The sequence below is a fragment of the Schistocerca serialis genome, chromosome 2, assembly GCF_023864345.2.
Source record: "Schistocerca serialis cubense isolate TAMUIC-IGC-003099 chromosome 2, iqSchSeri2.2, whole genome shotgun sequence".
NCBI lineage: Eukaryota > Metazoa > Arthropoda > Insecta > Orthoptera > Acrididae > Schistocerca > Schistocerca serialis.
The window spans coordinates 664,498,171-664,515,269 of record NC_064639.1 but is presented as its reverse complement, the minus strand read 5'-3'; the positions used below and the strand labels follow the sequence as shown (position 1 = coordinate 664,515,269).

Sequence of the window (17,099 nt, the reverse complement as noted above, 5' to 3'; positions counted from 1 at the left end):
CATACTTGCTGACCAACCATAAAGGAATTTTCCCCCATCACTCAGGACTGGACCAAGTAAATCACATTCTCCAACCGGCCTTTGACTACCTATCATAGTGTTGTGAAATGAGTAACACCTTCCTACTAATCCTTCCCATTCCTTCCAAACTGGTATTCCGTTACCCATCCAAGATACATAACATACTTGTCCAGCTCTTTGCCCAATAAGTCAAATTAATGTGGAAGATTCAGATGCAAAACCTGTCCCACTGATCCATGTATTACCTATTCCAGACCCATAACTGCCATTTCCTATTCCACTAGAGGCAGGAGTACAGTGAAAATAGCAAATGATCAAATTCACAATAACCATTGCACAGTCTTTTATGTCATTATGGCCACAAATAAACTACCCACCTGGATGAATGACTACCATCAAACTATACCCAAAAGCTTTACAGATCAATCAGTTTTAATGCAACAGTGACTGACTTCAACACCTGTTTCACAACCCTTGACATTGGGATCCTCCAATACCACCTTTCTTAAACTGTGCAGATGTGATCTTCTGCAACATCTCTCCTGTCCCAGCAACCCTCTCTGACCACAGTCACCACTAGATTCTTTAATCCATTCCATGCACTTCCTCCGATTAGCAACCCTCTCTGACCACAGTCACCACTAGATTCTTTAATCCATTCCATGCACTTCCTCCGATTAGTATACCCTAGCTCAGTGGCCGGCAAACCATGGCTTGCAATTCACTTACAGCCCTTTGCCCTCTTGAGTGTGGCTCGTCCACAAAATACAACATGCGGATGTGCACATACAGTGTGATGAACTTCATAACCCAAGCATGAAAGACCATAACTGTAGTTAAAATCCACATACAGATCTTCTGCTGCATACACGGTAAGTTGGTCATCAAGAAGAACCATCTTGAAATGTTTCTCTTCCTTATTTACAGAAATTAAAATAATTCTCTCTGAGAAGCATACTCACTATCCAGAACTAATGATCAATGCATCCAAAAATTGTAGATGTCATGTCTCACCTAAATAAGCTTAATTGTAAACTACAAGGGAAAGTAAACATGATCTTTTTGATGTTAGAAGAAGATATTCTATTTCAAAAACAAATTCTCTCTTTTATGCTCAAGATTTTGAAAGAGATTCTTTGATTCACTCTCCAAGGAAAGAAGGAAGACCATAGTGTTTAACGTCCTGCTGACAGCGCAGTCATAAACAGAGCCTTGGGTTACAAAAATATAGGGAAGGAAACTAACTGTATTTCTAGGGAACCATTCTGGAATTTGAATGGAAGGATTAAGGGTATTACAGAAAACCTAAATGTAATTGGTCAGATAGAGATTTCAACCATCGTCCTCTCAAATCCAAGTCCAATGTGCTAAGCACTGTGCCACTTCACTTTCCAAGCATGTTGAATCATTACCACGAAAATAATTGTGATATTGATACCCATTATTTCAAAAACAAGCTTGTATATATTTGGGGAGCTTCTCAACCGGCTTCAGAAATTCACAAGCAGAAAACGTATGTTAGATGTAGTTAAACAACATCTTAATGCTACTCTCACAGAATTAAACTTTTCTCCCTTGGCTTTGGCTCACACTATGGCCTCAGCAGATAGAGATTGTGGTCATACTTTCTGAGAGCCTTTTGTTGTGCCTATCTGTGACTCTGCATCTCCACTACATGGTGAGTAGCAACAAGCCTTCTCATAATACTGTCCACAGCCTATCCTGGATTTTCCGTTGTTTGTCCCCCCCCCCCTGTATTATTGAGAATTTTGAAAAATAATTTCAGGATATTTTTTAAAAAAAGAACAATGATGCTTGAAATTTGAACATATCTGTGCTGATATAGAAATATCGAGAAAAAGAAATGTGAATTTAGTTCACAGCACAAGTAGTCTGTTTTCAAATGCCACAAATAGCAAGATCTGTTGATTTTTGACGCCTAGAATAGTACTCCTGATTCACATAATCAGCTAGGAAAATTAGTGTTTGCATGAACATGTAGACACCAAGAAGGAATGGGTAGCAAACAAGCATGAACCTTAAGACATACGTGAGAAATGGTCGTATTGATAAGAACCTGCAATCGTAATATTAAAAACCACAACATACAAACTTCACTTAGCCAAATTTTCCAAGGAGCTGCAAGGTCATTGTTTACATTAGTTTTTGCCAGCCATTGTCATGATTTAATCTTATGGATACTACACAATTTAAATTTTATCAATATATAATATCGTTATTACATATGATGTCACATTTCATTCAACATACCTACGATTTAAGACTTAAAAATTTACTTACCATTTGTCAAGTTAATTTTCGGGATCATTTTCGAGCATTGCGACTGGTATGTTGAATGGTTTGAACAATGAGAAAGGATGAATGGAAGGTGACAGATGAAACAAATTTATGAGTGTGGGTGGGATAATTGGAAGCGGTTGACCTTGGTGAATGTGCCTTATTCATATGGAGGAAGTTTTAGCACAGACCAACCTAGGAGTACCCTAATTAAGTTATGGTAATAACAATGCAGTTACCTATACAGTACAAGTTGAAAAAATTTGGCTCTCCTGAGAAATTTTAAATGCTGTAATGTTGATATTTGGCTTTGTTGAACAATGAGATTCTTGAGCACTGCCCTAGCTCATCCACTGAAATCTTCCATTATCCTTTATGGATTACAACTTTCAACCAGTACTTTTTTTATTGCTTGCAATATTTATCAAGACATCCCCTGCCTATGCACTTTTTGCAGCCCCTGTATGTGTACTTTCATGTTCATGCTTATCGAGGCATCACCTGTATGTAATTACATGTTTATCCAGGCACCATTTCTCTCTCTCTGTCTTACAATTTCAGCATTTGAACATGGCTCATTTTAGCAAACTGCTTTCCATAATTCAATAGTTTGCTTAAGACAGTTAATTTACTACAAGTGCCTTGACATAAGGTAAATAAACCATTATTTTTTTTCTCACTACCTCTCCATTTTTGTTACTCATTTTCTTCTCCAGCAGAAAAAGAATTTGTGTATATTGTTGGCTGAAATAATTACCAGAATTTTCCTATTGTTCTCATTTGAACACTTGTTTACTGTATCTGGTAAATATAAGGCTTTTATTTGTATTTAGAGCAGCTTATAATAAACTACTACTTTTTACTGTTGCATATACATAAATTTTGTGACTATATTTTGGTTGATCTAAAATATCAACAATGACTCACATTCAACTGAATGGCATTTTGTCATGTGCCTTTTAATGGGTATAAAAACAGGAACTGTTTTTACAGAATTTCAATTCTTAAGACAAATAACAAAATTAAGGTGATGAGATTCTAGAACTTTAAAGAAGTAAAACATGAAAGACACACAGGCATTTACTGTGTATTTACACATTTGGTTCATCAAAACATCTCATATAATTTTTAATCATTTTGTGTGCTGTATAAAATGTCCATAACAATGAGACAGAATGGAAAAATTTCATCATTTTTTATTCAAAAATAATTTGTCGTTCCAGATAAAAATAATATCACAGAAATATACACTTGAAAAATCTTACTTTTTTAATGTGCTATGTCATATCTTTTTTAACAAGTAATAAAAAGCCTACTGCTGTCTCCATATAGAAACATTGTCAGTACCTATTATCAAAAAGAAACCACAACAGAAAATCTTATGTTCATGTTTTTTAGATCTAGCCTAAAGCTTTAAGTCTTGTGGCAAAACTACTGACAAACATACAACATAACTGCATACAATATTTGTTATTACATCATACAGTAAGAGTCAGATTTCCAAGTACAGTTTATCTCATATAAATGTATGAAACAGCAGCAGACCTTTAAAACAAAGTCATGTCTGTACTCACAAGCTGTTTTACAAACAAGGCAAAATGTTACAGTATTATCAGTCAGATTTAAGCTGATTTTCAGTCAACAATGAGTAATATGCCTCATTGGCATGCAAAAAGAATTGGCCTTGATACATATCAAACTTAACAATCAATACTGAATAATTCTGTTCCCTTAAAATCTAAATAACTGAATATGATTATTGATCCCTAGCATTAGCAACAATTTCACAGGGAGTCTTAATAATGAAACAGGTAAAGAAAAGAAAATGAAGATCATATCAACTGTGTGTGTCAACTGATGTAAAATGGGATGTTACGCCAAGTAAAACAGACCCAACTTTAAAATACAATAAACACTGTCGAATATAAAATATCACAGAATGTATCTTTTACTTTTTTCTATCCAAGGCCCTAGGAATAAAAACCATTCAATGACAAAGAATTCAGTATTTATGTCTTGCAAGTTACTGAATATTTCATATCACACAGCAAAAAGATAAAATTAACACAAATTTATACAATGAAGTTGCACATAATACAATTTTGGTTAAGAGCTAGTAACCAACATGACGTATCAGACTTCTGTTAAGCAATTTATCACTCTAATGGTAGTAAATGGTCATTCAGACAACAGGACGCACAGTCTATCACGGGCTTAAATAAACTTTTGAAGAAATAAATGGAAAACTTTAATATCTTCTCTTATTGTTATCATGAACATGAATGTAAACAATGTAACAAAGTTATTAAATACAGTGGTAACTGTAGAAGAGTCAAGAACCAAACCATGTACGTGACTCCTTGAGGAGGTGGTTGTGGGAAACGGTAGAATGAGACATGCTTACTAGTGCCTTAATGCCTTGTTCAGAAACACTTTTGATTCTGGATATTTGTTCCAAATGGGTCTTACATGAGGGATTGCATATTTACCAAAATCTGAAACCCACAGTGGTCAAGACTGATTCATAGTGCCAAAAGAGATAGGCATACATACAATGTATAGCTTCTATCCACCATCATTGCAAACATAAAAATTACATAAAGAGGTTCTAAATTAGATGTGAAACTTCACTACTACTCCAAGCAATTAACTGATATTTATTTATTTGTTTTTTTTTTTGTTTGTTTTTGTTTTTTATTTTTTAGCTCACTATCCCAGAACAGTTGTTAAACTTCTATTGCTATTTCAAAAGAAATGTTTCTAAAAACAAAATCAATAATAATTTCCAAGCACATACGGTTAACGAAATTTCTTTCGGAGCAGATAGCAGTTAAAAGCACTTACACAATACTCCGATACCATATTAGACATCAAGCAATTAAGTGTCACATAAGCAACTACACTGATTTTTTGAATGTATATGGCCTTTGCAGTACCCCTGAATCACATTTTGGATGGCAGTTAAATATTACACAAGTATTTATACCTATGTGCTTTAAGTCATTGACCCCAGCAACTACCAACAACAAATAAATTGTGCACAAAGACGAAAAAAATTCCAATAAGCACGTAAATACGTGCAAGATGTGCTCAATACTAACAGCATTATGTTCCAGTAAGTTTGTAATAAACAATTTGTGCAGCATTTGTGAAAGTTTGGTCATGATCTCTCTCTCTCTCTCTCTCTCTCTCTCTCTCTCTCTCTCTCTCTCTCTCTCTCTCTCACACACACACACACACACACACACACACACACACACACACACACACAGACAGAGAGAGAGATATATATATTGAAGTTGGAATATGAGATAAAACAGTGATAAGAAATTAAGTTCGTGGAATGAGAATATCCACTTCAAACTAAAGACTTTCTTCTAACTTCAAGCTACATGCAGCAAAAATGTGTCAAATATTCATCACAACTGTCTTGCAGAAAGGTGTATCTAATGGAAACAGTGTGAAAAATACCATAAACATAGCATACTGTGCTGAACAAATCCATGTCACAAATTCTTTTAGTGCATATTTCAGATTTACACTAGAATATAAAATAAAACTCTCACCAACACGACATCTGAATATGAGAGATCCAGTTTGTGTGTGTGTGTGTGTGTGTGTGTGTGTGTGTGTGTGTGTGTGTAAGTGCGTGCACGCGCCTTACACTATCCATCCTTGAATACGGACTGAGTAAATAACAATTCCTCCAACATTTGGTTTACATATTTTACTAACACAGTGCAACAACATACATAAAATAAATAGTTAATTTATAAACTCTATAAATTACAAGTAAAGTGTTTGTACAAAACACACATTAATATTTAAAAATATCTGGTCTGAAAATTAATGCAAATACTAACATTTGCAGCTATATTACATGTAACGTCATTTTGTATTCACATATAAATCTGTTGTCAACTTTAGCAGTTATACTTGCGTCAGATCTTGGTCTGTAAGTCAAGACTACAATTAAAAAAACTAAAAGCGCTCTCTAAGAGCCAAGTCCCTCGCATATCTAACAATTAGTATTTCATTACACTGTAAGCACAGCTCACTGCACACACAAACAAATAATTATTTTCTGGTAAACTGAAAGTGATGCATATTTGTAAATAAATTCACATATGTTGCCTTTTACAAATATAGTTAGAAAATTGTTATACAATAAATTCAGTTCTTCATAGAAAAGGATTGCTGGAATGGCCAGCAGGCGTTGGACTAGTTCCAAGCTGTAAAAAGAAGGAATACATAATGCCAATGATGATGATAAAACAAAAAACAAGTACAGAAAAAATTACAAAAGAATGAAAAATTTGTGGCTCATATTGTGACCCAGACAGTACCAAAGAAAATCAGTGTCATTATGTGTTATAAGAGCTTCTTGGTCCAGTATTATGCCAGTGTCTTCTTGCTAAATTCATTACTATGAAATTAATATTTAAAACTTCACAACATGTAACCATTATTAATTTGGTCAACTGAATGTAAAAGAAAAAAAACCAACGTCACAGATATATTACGATCACCATAGGGTGATAGGGGGGAATAATAATAATATTTTTATTTAATGTGTGCATGTCCATGTGCATTCTACCTGACCGCCTCCTCTCAACACCCCCCCCCCCCCCCCCCCCCCTCCGCACAAATTACAATGCTCACCTACTACTTTGTGCTTTTAATATCAGTATCAGTTTAGAAGAAGACAACCACATACCTAAAAGGAGAAAATAAAAAAAGAAAGAATGAGTGGATAAATAAAGGGAAAAGTACAAACACACAAATAAACGGGAAGATAAAAATATCTCTCTAAGTAAGGAAATTTCATTTCACAGGCAGTGATATAGTTCACTGCAGCTTTGGATTTCTTTTGCTCGTTATTAACACAAGATTAATTTAGGTTTGCAAATTATAAGACTGTTTAGCTTTATAGTTTCCCAGAGGAAATTACAGCAATTGGAAACCAGAATGCTGAAATCTTACCCCTTATTTAAAAAATCTTTACAAGACTCTTGGAAGGGACAAATGTCCAGGCATTGATGAAATACCAGCAGCGCTCTTACAAGCATCAAGTGAAAATGTAGAGCAAGAACTACACAACCTCATCGATGTAATTTATGAAAACAGAGAAATTCAATCAAATTTCAAAAAGAACGTAATTATTACGTCTCTGAAAGATTTATGAGACAGTATAGATGAAAATTAATATGCAGTAAGTCTACTACCCCAGATGATGTAAATATTCACACAAGTATTTTACTGAATAATACAAGACAAAACTAAACAGAGCGTAGGAGAGGACCAATTTGGTATTAGGAAAAGTAGGGTCACTCGAGGAGCAATGTTAGCACTACTGCTAATAATGGCAGATTTTTGGGAAAGAAAGCGTTTTCCATTCTTAGGAGGCGTCAGCTATAGGTATAGAAGGGTAACCTATTCTCTTCATAGGAAGCACAATGAAGTAGTCAGAGCTATCTTTAACAATCCAACAGCCCACAAACACACACACAAATGTTTTTCATGCTTGGCTACAAGCACCCCCAATCTTTACAATAATGCCACTGAAGAGACTTCAATGCTTTGAGACAAATGACTTGTCACTGAAGATAAAAAGTTCAGCAACAACATTAGAAAGAATATTCATATTTTGCAGAACAGAGTTACTCCCCAGCATCCTACTTTAAAAAATAATAAAAAAAATAAAATAAAATAAAATAAAAAAAAATTAAAAAAAAAAAGACACGAGAACTTTTGTTCAAATCCAACATATGAAGATGAGCTGTGGTCAAGGCTCAAACATACTATAAATAGTGCTCTATGAGAATGAAACTGTTAGGGGCCCCAACAGAGTTGTCCAAATATTTCATTTTTCCTATTTACATTTGACAAGTCAATTATAGTTACATCGGGACAGTTATACAGCTGATGTTCCAGACACAAATGTCACATTATATAGGAAATATAACTATTATCTATCCAATTAAATAATTTTATAGGAAATGTTTTATTCAGAACCAGAGTCCAGAAAAGTAGCATAGTGTAGCATATATGCAATTTATTCTTTTGTGTTTGAAATTCATACAAGTAGAAAAGTAGGTATTTCTCTATCTACAAATGTATTTGATACCAATCTATACTTTTGAATAATCTGGAACATTGTGGAATTAGGGGAAAAGCTCATGTATGTTTAATTTCATACTTGGCAAGTAAGATGCAGAAGGCTGCCTCCACTGTCATCAAACAGGGGAGAGATTAGAATCTCAATAGGGTAGTGGTAAAGTGGGTTCACCACAGGATTCTATCAAAAGTCCACAGCTTTTCTTAATGTACATCAATTATCTGTCATTAAACATAACAGACAACTCCATTTTTCTGTGTTTTGGGCAATACAGGTCTCATTATAAAGAGATGGAATGGAATGTGAATGACCAGCAAATAGGGTAGTGAGTAATGTCCATTCCTGACTTACAGAGAACATATTGTCACCTAACTGCAACAAAACAGTGCATACAGTAGCTGACAAGAAATTCTTATGAAAGTGCAATATTACCACGACAGGGTAATCAAATAATTGGCAAAGACACTTTAAATCCTTAGAAATGACTTAGATGAAAACAGTTATTACACAGAAACTATAAAAACAACTATTGCCCTTGACACAGAAATGCAAAAGCATGTCTACTTTATTTTCCCAGTACTATCTCCCAAAGTAGCATATTTTGGAGAAACTCTATGCAATCACAAAGGTATTTTTAGCCAAGGAAAGATCAGAGATAACAATTTGTGGCATTAATTTACACATCGAATTTAACTTTATTGTATCTATAAAACACAAAAAGAAATTGTACCACTCACTCAGTGAACACTCTACAGACAAATAATCTGCACTTGAATAATGACAGTACAGAAAGCTGTGCACTGTTTTGAAGGTTCCATGTTCAGCAAATTTCCTGCAGAACTGAAGAATGTGAGAGAAACCCTAGACTTTCAAATTGAAATTGAAAGCATTCCTTGTGGTACACTCATTTTATTCTGTCCAGAAATTCCTACCGATAACTAGAGCTCTTCACTGCAATGTGTCATTCAGTTGTACATGCTACTTCAAGTCCTTTTTTTCCACTCTCAATTTATTTTTAATCTTTTATTCTCATTTTGTGATTACATAGTTCCTACTTCCGTAACTACATAGCTCTGGCTCACACTGTTCCACAGAACTTGTAAAAATAAACAAACACTGATTGTGTATTATTTATTACTGAAAAATGGTGATAAAGTACACTAACATATTATACAGATATAGTTTCTCTAAGAATTGAATGAAATCTCTCAGTACGGTACTCCCATGACTATCTTCAATCCTAAATATATAAGAAATAACTATAAAAAGAAAATTGGGTACCGAGTAAACTGGATGTAACACAGGCCTTACAACAATTTTTATTAAAATATTTTTTTCCCTTTCAAAGATGATCTGGGGGTGGGGAGATTACTTTTCCTATCTCAAAAAATGGCTCTAAGCACTATGGGACTTAACATCTGAGGTCATCAGTCCCCTAGAACTTAGAACTACTTAAACCTAACTAACCTAAGGACATCACACACATCTATGCCCGAGGCAGGATTCGAACCTGCAATCTTAGCAGCTGCATGGTTCCAGACTGAAGTGTGTAGAACCGCTCGGCCACAGTGGTCGGCTCTATCTCAAAACACAGAACACAAGATCTCAATTACTCTGTATGCTGAAAATAATATGGCTTTTCACTGGTATACATTTGGTCCCATTTTGATTCTGAAAGTCAGATTTAATGCTGAATGAAAGAAAAATAGTTAGTTAAACTGAAGAAGATAGGAATGAAGGAAGCATAGTGATTATCGATCCATCAATATCAAGGTCATTAGACAGAGCACAAGCTCAGAATGATTCAAGGATGGGGAAAGGAATCTGCTGTGACCTTTCAAAGTGATGTAGGGAAATCCTAAATCTGGATGGTTGGACGCAGGTTTCAATCACCATCCTTCCAAACGCCAAGTCCAGTGTGCTAACCACTGTGCCACCTTGCTCGGTTTACACTGAAGAGTCAATTAACTATTACATCTGGAGGCAGAAGCTTTAGTCTGTGATTAAATGCTATCAGAATTTAAGCTAGCATAATGAATTTTATATGGAAGTTTTATAAATTCTTGTCTGATATAATTCTATGAAAAATAAGAAAGGAATTAAATATATTCTCCTTCCAGGGCTGAAGTCATCAGTCCTCGCTTTATTTATTTACTCAGTTTCATGAACAAGGATTATGGAAAGTCAATTCAGAAAAATTACACATTATCAATGTGGACTATAGCAGTCATGTTTAAATCTTTTTCACTGGAGCGGTCATACAGTACTAAATAGCATACTAAATGTCAGAAACTAAAGTTTGTCTAGTGCAGACGTGTTTCTCATCTGGACATTAAATATCAACTGAAAGATTCCATATACACTCCTTTTCCTGCACTGTAGTGAGAGCTGTTCTCCTGCACTTGTCATTCAAACATGAGAGCAAGCTGAAAAGTAATGCCTCCAAATTTTTTACATTAAAATTCAAAAGCATTTTAAATAAAATAAGCATTATTAACATTCTGCATCTTTATCTTTCATGTCTACACATTTGCAGTTCTCTGCTGCTAGAGGGCTCCGAATTGTAGTGTCTAACATGGTGGTGTGTAACTGAAAATCGAACAAAATCAGACTAAGAACAGCCGACCAGTTGCAAAGGATAAAGTAATCTTTACCTAGGTTTCAATAGATATAAATCTATCTTCTTCAGAAGACGGCAGTATTATAACATGAAGTGATATGTCCTTATCGTTTAGGCAAACATCCGCATAGTTACATTAATCATATAAAATATAGCCCTGAAAACAGGGTTTGTCAAACAACTTCTATGTACCTATTTTATTTGTTTGACAAACCCTGTTTTCAGGGCTATATTTTATATGATTAATGTAACTATGCGGATGTTTGCCTAAACGATAAGGACATATCACTTCATGTTATAATACTGCCGTCTTCTGAAGAAGATAGATTTATATCTATTGAAACCTAGGTAAAGATTACTTTATCCTTTGCAACTGGTCGGCTGTTCTTAGTCTGATTTACGTGGAACCGTTGCTGTAGCGCAGCTATGTTTAAAGTACTGAAAATCGAACACTCTACAGTGACGATATTAATGAACAGGTCTCTCATTGGGAGAAATGTGTGTTATCACGTGACTATGCTGAACAGACATACAGATCAATTCTGTTTGTAGAAAGCAGAACATGCAATATATATTAACTAGTAGCAAGAGCACCCAAATTGTTTGTCATGAAAATTCTCAAGTATTTTGTCAGTCACAATGAACCTAAGATGAGTTGCACCCATATTGTGCAAACTGTTTTCTTAAACAATTATTCTAGTAAACTGTATCACACTTTGTATTCTAGTATGTCTAGACCTAATTGCCAATCATATAATTCAATAATCTGCCCTTTTTCTCTGTTTTTATTTGTAGTTGCAGGTTTTTGAGGGCCTTCACGTGAATCATCTTTCAATGGTCCGTATGTTTACTGCTGAAAATGTGGACGCAGACCCCTCAAAAATCTTCACCAACCATGTTGTTGAACTTACATTTGAGATACATTGCTTACAATAAATAATTTTATGGCAGTGGAGTATTCCAGTTAATCCATTTGCATTATACACGGACGAATGTGAATATGTAAAGTTTGTTGGTGACTGTACTTTGTATTTTCATATATAAATTAATTTGTATGCAAACTGATCTGTAGCGTCAGCCATTAACCGGACAAGGGTACATCTAGAACCGGAGGCTCAAGGAGGCAACAGTTTTTTTTTTTTTATATACTCTTATACCTTATGACCTTGATGACGTTATGCAGCCGCGGCTGGCTGACGCAATCGTGGCGGCGTGACAGCGGGCGCGCACACTCTAGAACACCTAGTGTGCGCGTCCGGGATAACGCTCCCACTGGCACTGTGAAATTTTCTAAGTCCAAGCTACTGCATGTACTATATAAGTGAGCGAGAGCCACGCAGAGGCTCATTCGCGCTGCTGCTGCACAGGCAACTGCATTGAACGCCGCCATGATGCCTTACAGGAGATTTCGTCGCCATTCTAAATAGACAGTCTATAAAACTATCGAGAACATCGAGTTCGCCACGACAGCTGGAGACAAGAAGAACCGCATACCAGTTAAGAGTGTTGCTGCTACTGCACTTGTCGACGGACCTTGTGTTTTCTGTGGTTGCAGACTTAATTTTTCTATTGACATTAATGATACATTCTCTCATGGTAATGGTTGGCTCACTGTAGCCATTGTACGTGGAGGTACAGGTATACCTAGTGTTCCTGGACTTGAAAGTTTTGTTGATAGAGACATTATTGCCTATCGTACCTACCATATGGCAGAACTTGCAAATAAAGACTTTGGTAAATCAGCTTATATGTGTACTTCAGTCATACTTACAAAGGTATCCTACATATAAAATTGATTTTTAACTTGCATTACTGTGCAAAAACAACAAAGACAAAATTTTATACCTATCAAAGCCATCTCTCTCTGCCAGTGTGAGAAATTTTCACTTTGCCCTTGTAGAATTTGTACAGAAACACAAAAATGTATTAAGCAAGAGACCAGTGTGTAATTTTTTATGGAAATAAAATTATACTGCTGAAGTTAGAAGAATGATGACTGCCATACCTCTTGAAATGTTCGTAGCAAAAAGTTAATAATACTTACCACAAATGGGTTTCCACTTGGTGGAATAGGTTGCCAGGCCTTCGCTGGAAAATTCATAGACTGACTAGTGGGAAAAGCCACAGCAGCTACAGGTACTTGAGAATGGAAGCTAGCAATACCACCATTTGGAACCTGTCCATTTGGCATGCTGTTTGCCCCTGCACTCCAATTTAAAGTATCTGAAAAGTATAAATACAAACTATACATTGGCTACTGATTTGGGATTCATACCACCGACTACCTTCAGGATAAGCAGCATCCTACGTCTGACACGCATATGAATGATGCTGAGTAAGAGATAGGTACAACAAAAAGATTTTCACACTTAACGCTTTTGGCCAATGGCCTTGTTCAACAAAACACACACACACACACACACACACACACACACACACACACACACACGCACACACACACATGCAAATCACACACATGACTGCAGTCTCAGGCAACTGAAACCACACTGTGAGCCGGAGCACCAGTGCATGATGGGAATGGCAACTGGATGGGGGAAAGGAGGAGGCTCGGATAGTATGGTGGGGATGGCAGACAGTGAAGTGCTGTGGATTGGGCGGAGGGCAGGGGAGAGATGGGGAGCGACGGAGTAGCGGAAAAGGAGAGAAAGAGAGAGAAATAGATAAAAAAAATTAAATTAAAGAAAAATGATTTGGTGTGGTGATGGAACAATGGCTGTGTAGTGCTGGAATGGGAGCAGGGAAGTGGCTGTCGTCACCCATTCGGCCCCTTCCCCCCTCCTATTCCAGCATTACACAGCCGTTGTTCCACCACACCCAGTCTTTTTTATTTATTTATATTCTCTCCTTTTCCGCTAACCCCCCCCCCCCCCCCCTGCCTCCCACCTCTCCCTTGCCCTCTGCCCCATCCGCAGCACTTCACTGTCCGCCATCCTCCCCACCCCCAGCCTCCTCCTTTCCCCCACCCAGTCACCATTCCCATCATGGACTGGTGCTGCTGCTCGCAGTGTGGTTTCAGTTGCCTTAGACTGCAGTTGTGGGTGTGAGTTGCGTTTGTGAGAGTGTGTGTGTGCATGCGTATGTATGTCTCTTGTTTACAAAGGCCATTGGCCAAAAGCTTTAAGTGTGAAAATCTTTTTGTTGTGCCTATCTGTGACTCAGCATCTCAGCTATATGTAGCAACTTTCCTTCTCATAATGTTGTTACATTCCATCCTGGATTTTCCAACATTTGAAGAATATGAATGGGGTACATCTTAGTACGTACAATGAGCATTAACAAGTCAGAAATACCTCAGTGCCACATTTAGTGTTAATCATGCATTGTGAATGCTGAACATATCAGTTATCTGCTGTCTGATAAGATATATAGAGGTTGAATTTATGATATATTCTATTTCACAGTTTAGATCTCTCTTTTTTACATCAGTACTGAACCTCTCACACTGAAAGTTTTTCCAAAATAATGTTTATTATCTGCTCCTATTACATTGTCTAATATTACATACAGTAAACACTTTTCAAAAAAGTTGAGCTATTCTTGTTAAATATCTTAAAGTACCAAATCATGAAATAATTTGAGCACTCTGAATCCTTTAATGGATTCTTCATATAACAGAAAAGCAGCAGCAATAAAAATGATGAGTGATGTGTGCCAATATTACCACCTCTAGAAGTCCAATAGGAAGAGACAGGTTAACGATTTGAACTTACGAATATTTATAGTATACAGCCGAGTTATATAACCTAAGACGTTTGTGAATTTGAAATAGGATGTAATTTATGGAACTCTGGTCACACAAAGTAAGTGTGATCATTTTCTTTACAAGGAAGTCTTAAATAAAATTAATTTCTGCCTTTCATTTTAAATGCTTCAATATCTGTAGATTCATTAACTAAAAAATGGGGCAGAAGACTAGAATACACAGTAGTCAACAAGTAATGGAAAGGCACGTTATCAACAGCAAAGTGTATTCAGGCAAAAACTTTCAACTCCAATAAAAAATTCATCCAATTTAAGAAGCAAGAGAGGAGGGGTGTGTGGGGAGGGAGAGTTGGAGTGGATTAGAGTGGAAAAGAGAGAGAGGGAGAGAGAGAGAGAGAGAGAGAGAGAGAGAGAGAGAGAGAGAGAGAGAGAACCATTGTTCCATAAAACTGCAGGTCAAATATGTAGTATTTCAGTGCTGCTGTAAAATAATTCTACTGTTAAATGGTGAATTCAAAGAGTACAGGCCATTTGCTTGTATAGTAAAACCCCTGTTTTGCAGTTTTCAGTGGACTGACCCAAGAAACTGTAAGATGTAGGAAACTGTAAAATACAGGAAAGCACAGGAAACAACACATGAAAAGGAATAAATCACTTTTACTGTCATTGTCTCTATATTGTTCAGAATATGAAATTAAAACAACTTAAATTATGTCTATTTAAAAAAATCTGATATAAATAATGTTTTTGTTTCTTTCTAACAGCAAACAGCTGTACTTGTCTTCCACAGTACACAAAGTGTCAATCACAAAAGCAGTGGCTGACACACAAACATGTGCGTGTGTTTCCCCCTTTGTTCCAATCATGTTCAATGGTGTAAATCAAACACAGTAGCAAAAGTCTTTCATGAAACCACATTGAAAAAAATATTCGTGTTCTAATGATAATTACAAAAAATTACAGTAAATGAAAACTGTAACACATTATTGGTTAAAACACTGAAGTTCGCAGTCTTCGTAAACAGAGAACAATTGGCATGAAATCGACAACTTGTTGCCAACAAGGTGGTCACTCTGTTCACAGTTGTCCTAAGTGAGAAAGAGAGCAAAAGTGTCGTCATGTCACAGTGCATCTTCAGGAGGAAAGTTTACGTCTGACATCAGGTTGTACCACCCTAAGACAGTGCACCTAGAATGGATTAATGTGTTTCACATGGAAGTAACAACGATTTGTGAAAACCCATTATAGAGATGGCCATCTACACAGGCAATGTGTATTTGTATAAACGACTAAAGTTAAATTAAAGCTGTTGCTATACTACAAATGAGCAGAAGGAATGTTGCTACTACAGCCGCTAGCGTCAGATCATGATTACCATTAAGGCAGTGGCTCACCACACATTCCCACCCTTCCAAATGCTGCAAATCTGTATACTACAGACGGCTGTGACCCAACACACCGACAATGAAAATCTTGCTTTCCGCGCTAACGCTATATTACACAATCAATAAATTCGTGTATAGTCTGCGTTTTCTGCTTTGTTCCATGGCTCACGGAGCAGGAATATGATGCACTTTCTGCAGAAATCTGTATGAAAATCAATATTCAAGGTTGTGATAATGTCAAAGAAAACTTAAAATGCGGGAAATGTTGCAACCACAATCACTAATGATGGGAAAGCACAGTAATGAAAGAAGAGGGGTTCTGTTGGGAGCAAGAAAAACATAAAAAGCAGGGACAATGTAAAATGTGGGAACATAAAAAAGGGGTTTTATTGAATTTAAATGTTGGCATCTCCAACCAAAGATGTAGGAATGCAGTTTGATCTACTGATTGTTTAGAAATCATTGTTCTGAGTCAGTAGTTGCTTGACTATGGGTAAACGCAAACAACAATGGCTACAAAAATCATATTTCTCGCATTTGCAATGTGGATGCTACGGTTTGATTATTGTGTGCAACAAGATCTACCGCTGTTCACATTCATCAGGAGTTGCGCCTATTATGTGTGACTGCTGTTAGTGAAGGAATTGTTGGAAAAAGGCGTCAAGATTTTAAAGGTGGCCGTACAAATATTTACGATGAGCTACAGTGTGTCAGATCCAGCATCCAGACCAATGAAATCATGCAACAAGTGGACTAAAAATTCCAATCCAATTCCCAACTGGCACTCTACTGACGAATTTCTTCAATGTTGCTAGATCATTATTAACGCGAATGGCACAAAAAGTTAAGGTAAAGTCAAATATATGGACAAACTTCAGTCCAAACATACTGCTGTGTCTGCACATGTATATACACACAAGAAATTGCCACAAAT

The 17,099-nt window shown here is 36.3% G+C and overlaps 1 protein-coding gene across 3 annotated transcripts in view; it reads right to left on the bottom strand.

Moving 5' to 3' along the window:
• The window catches only part of LOC126457749 (arf-GAP domain and FG repeat-containing protein 1), a 120,442-nt gene that overhangs the window by 1,603 nt on the left and 101,740 nt on the right, over positions 1–17,099 (bottom strand). For 2 of the 3 annotated variants that reach the window (XM_050094296.1, XM_050094298.1), the window contains 2 exons: positions 13,102–13,280; positions 3,500–6,551 (listed from right to left, as the gene is read on the bottom strand). In XM_050094296.1, the coding sequence (XP_049950253.1) occupies positions 6,501–6,551; positions 13,102–13,280 (230 nt within the window). In that variant the 3' untranslated portion in view covers positions 3,500–6,500. Of the gene's footprint in view, positions 1–3,499; positions 6,552–13,101; positions 13,281–17,099 lie in introns of those variants that run through there. The other variant, XM_050094297.1, reaches the window with a different exon arrangement.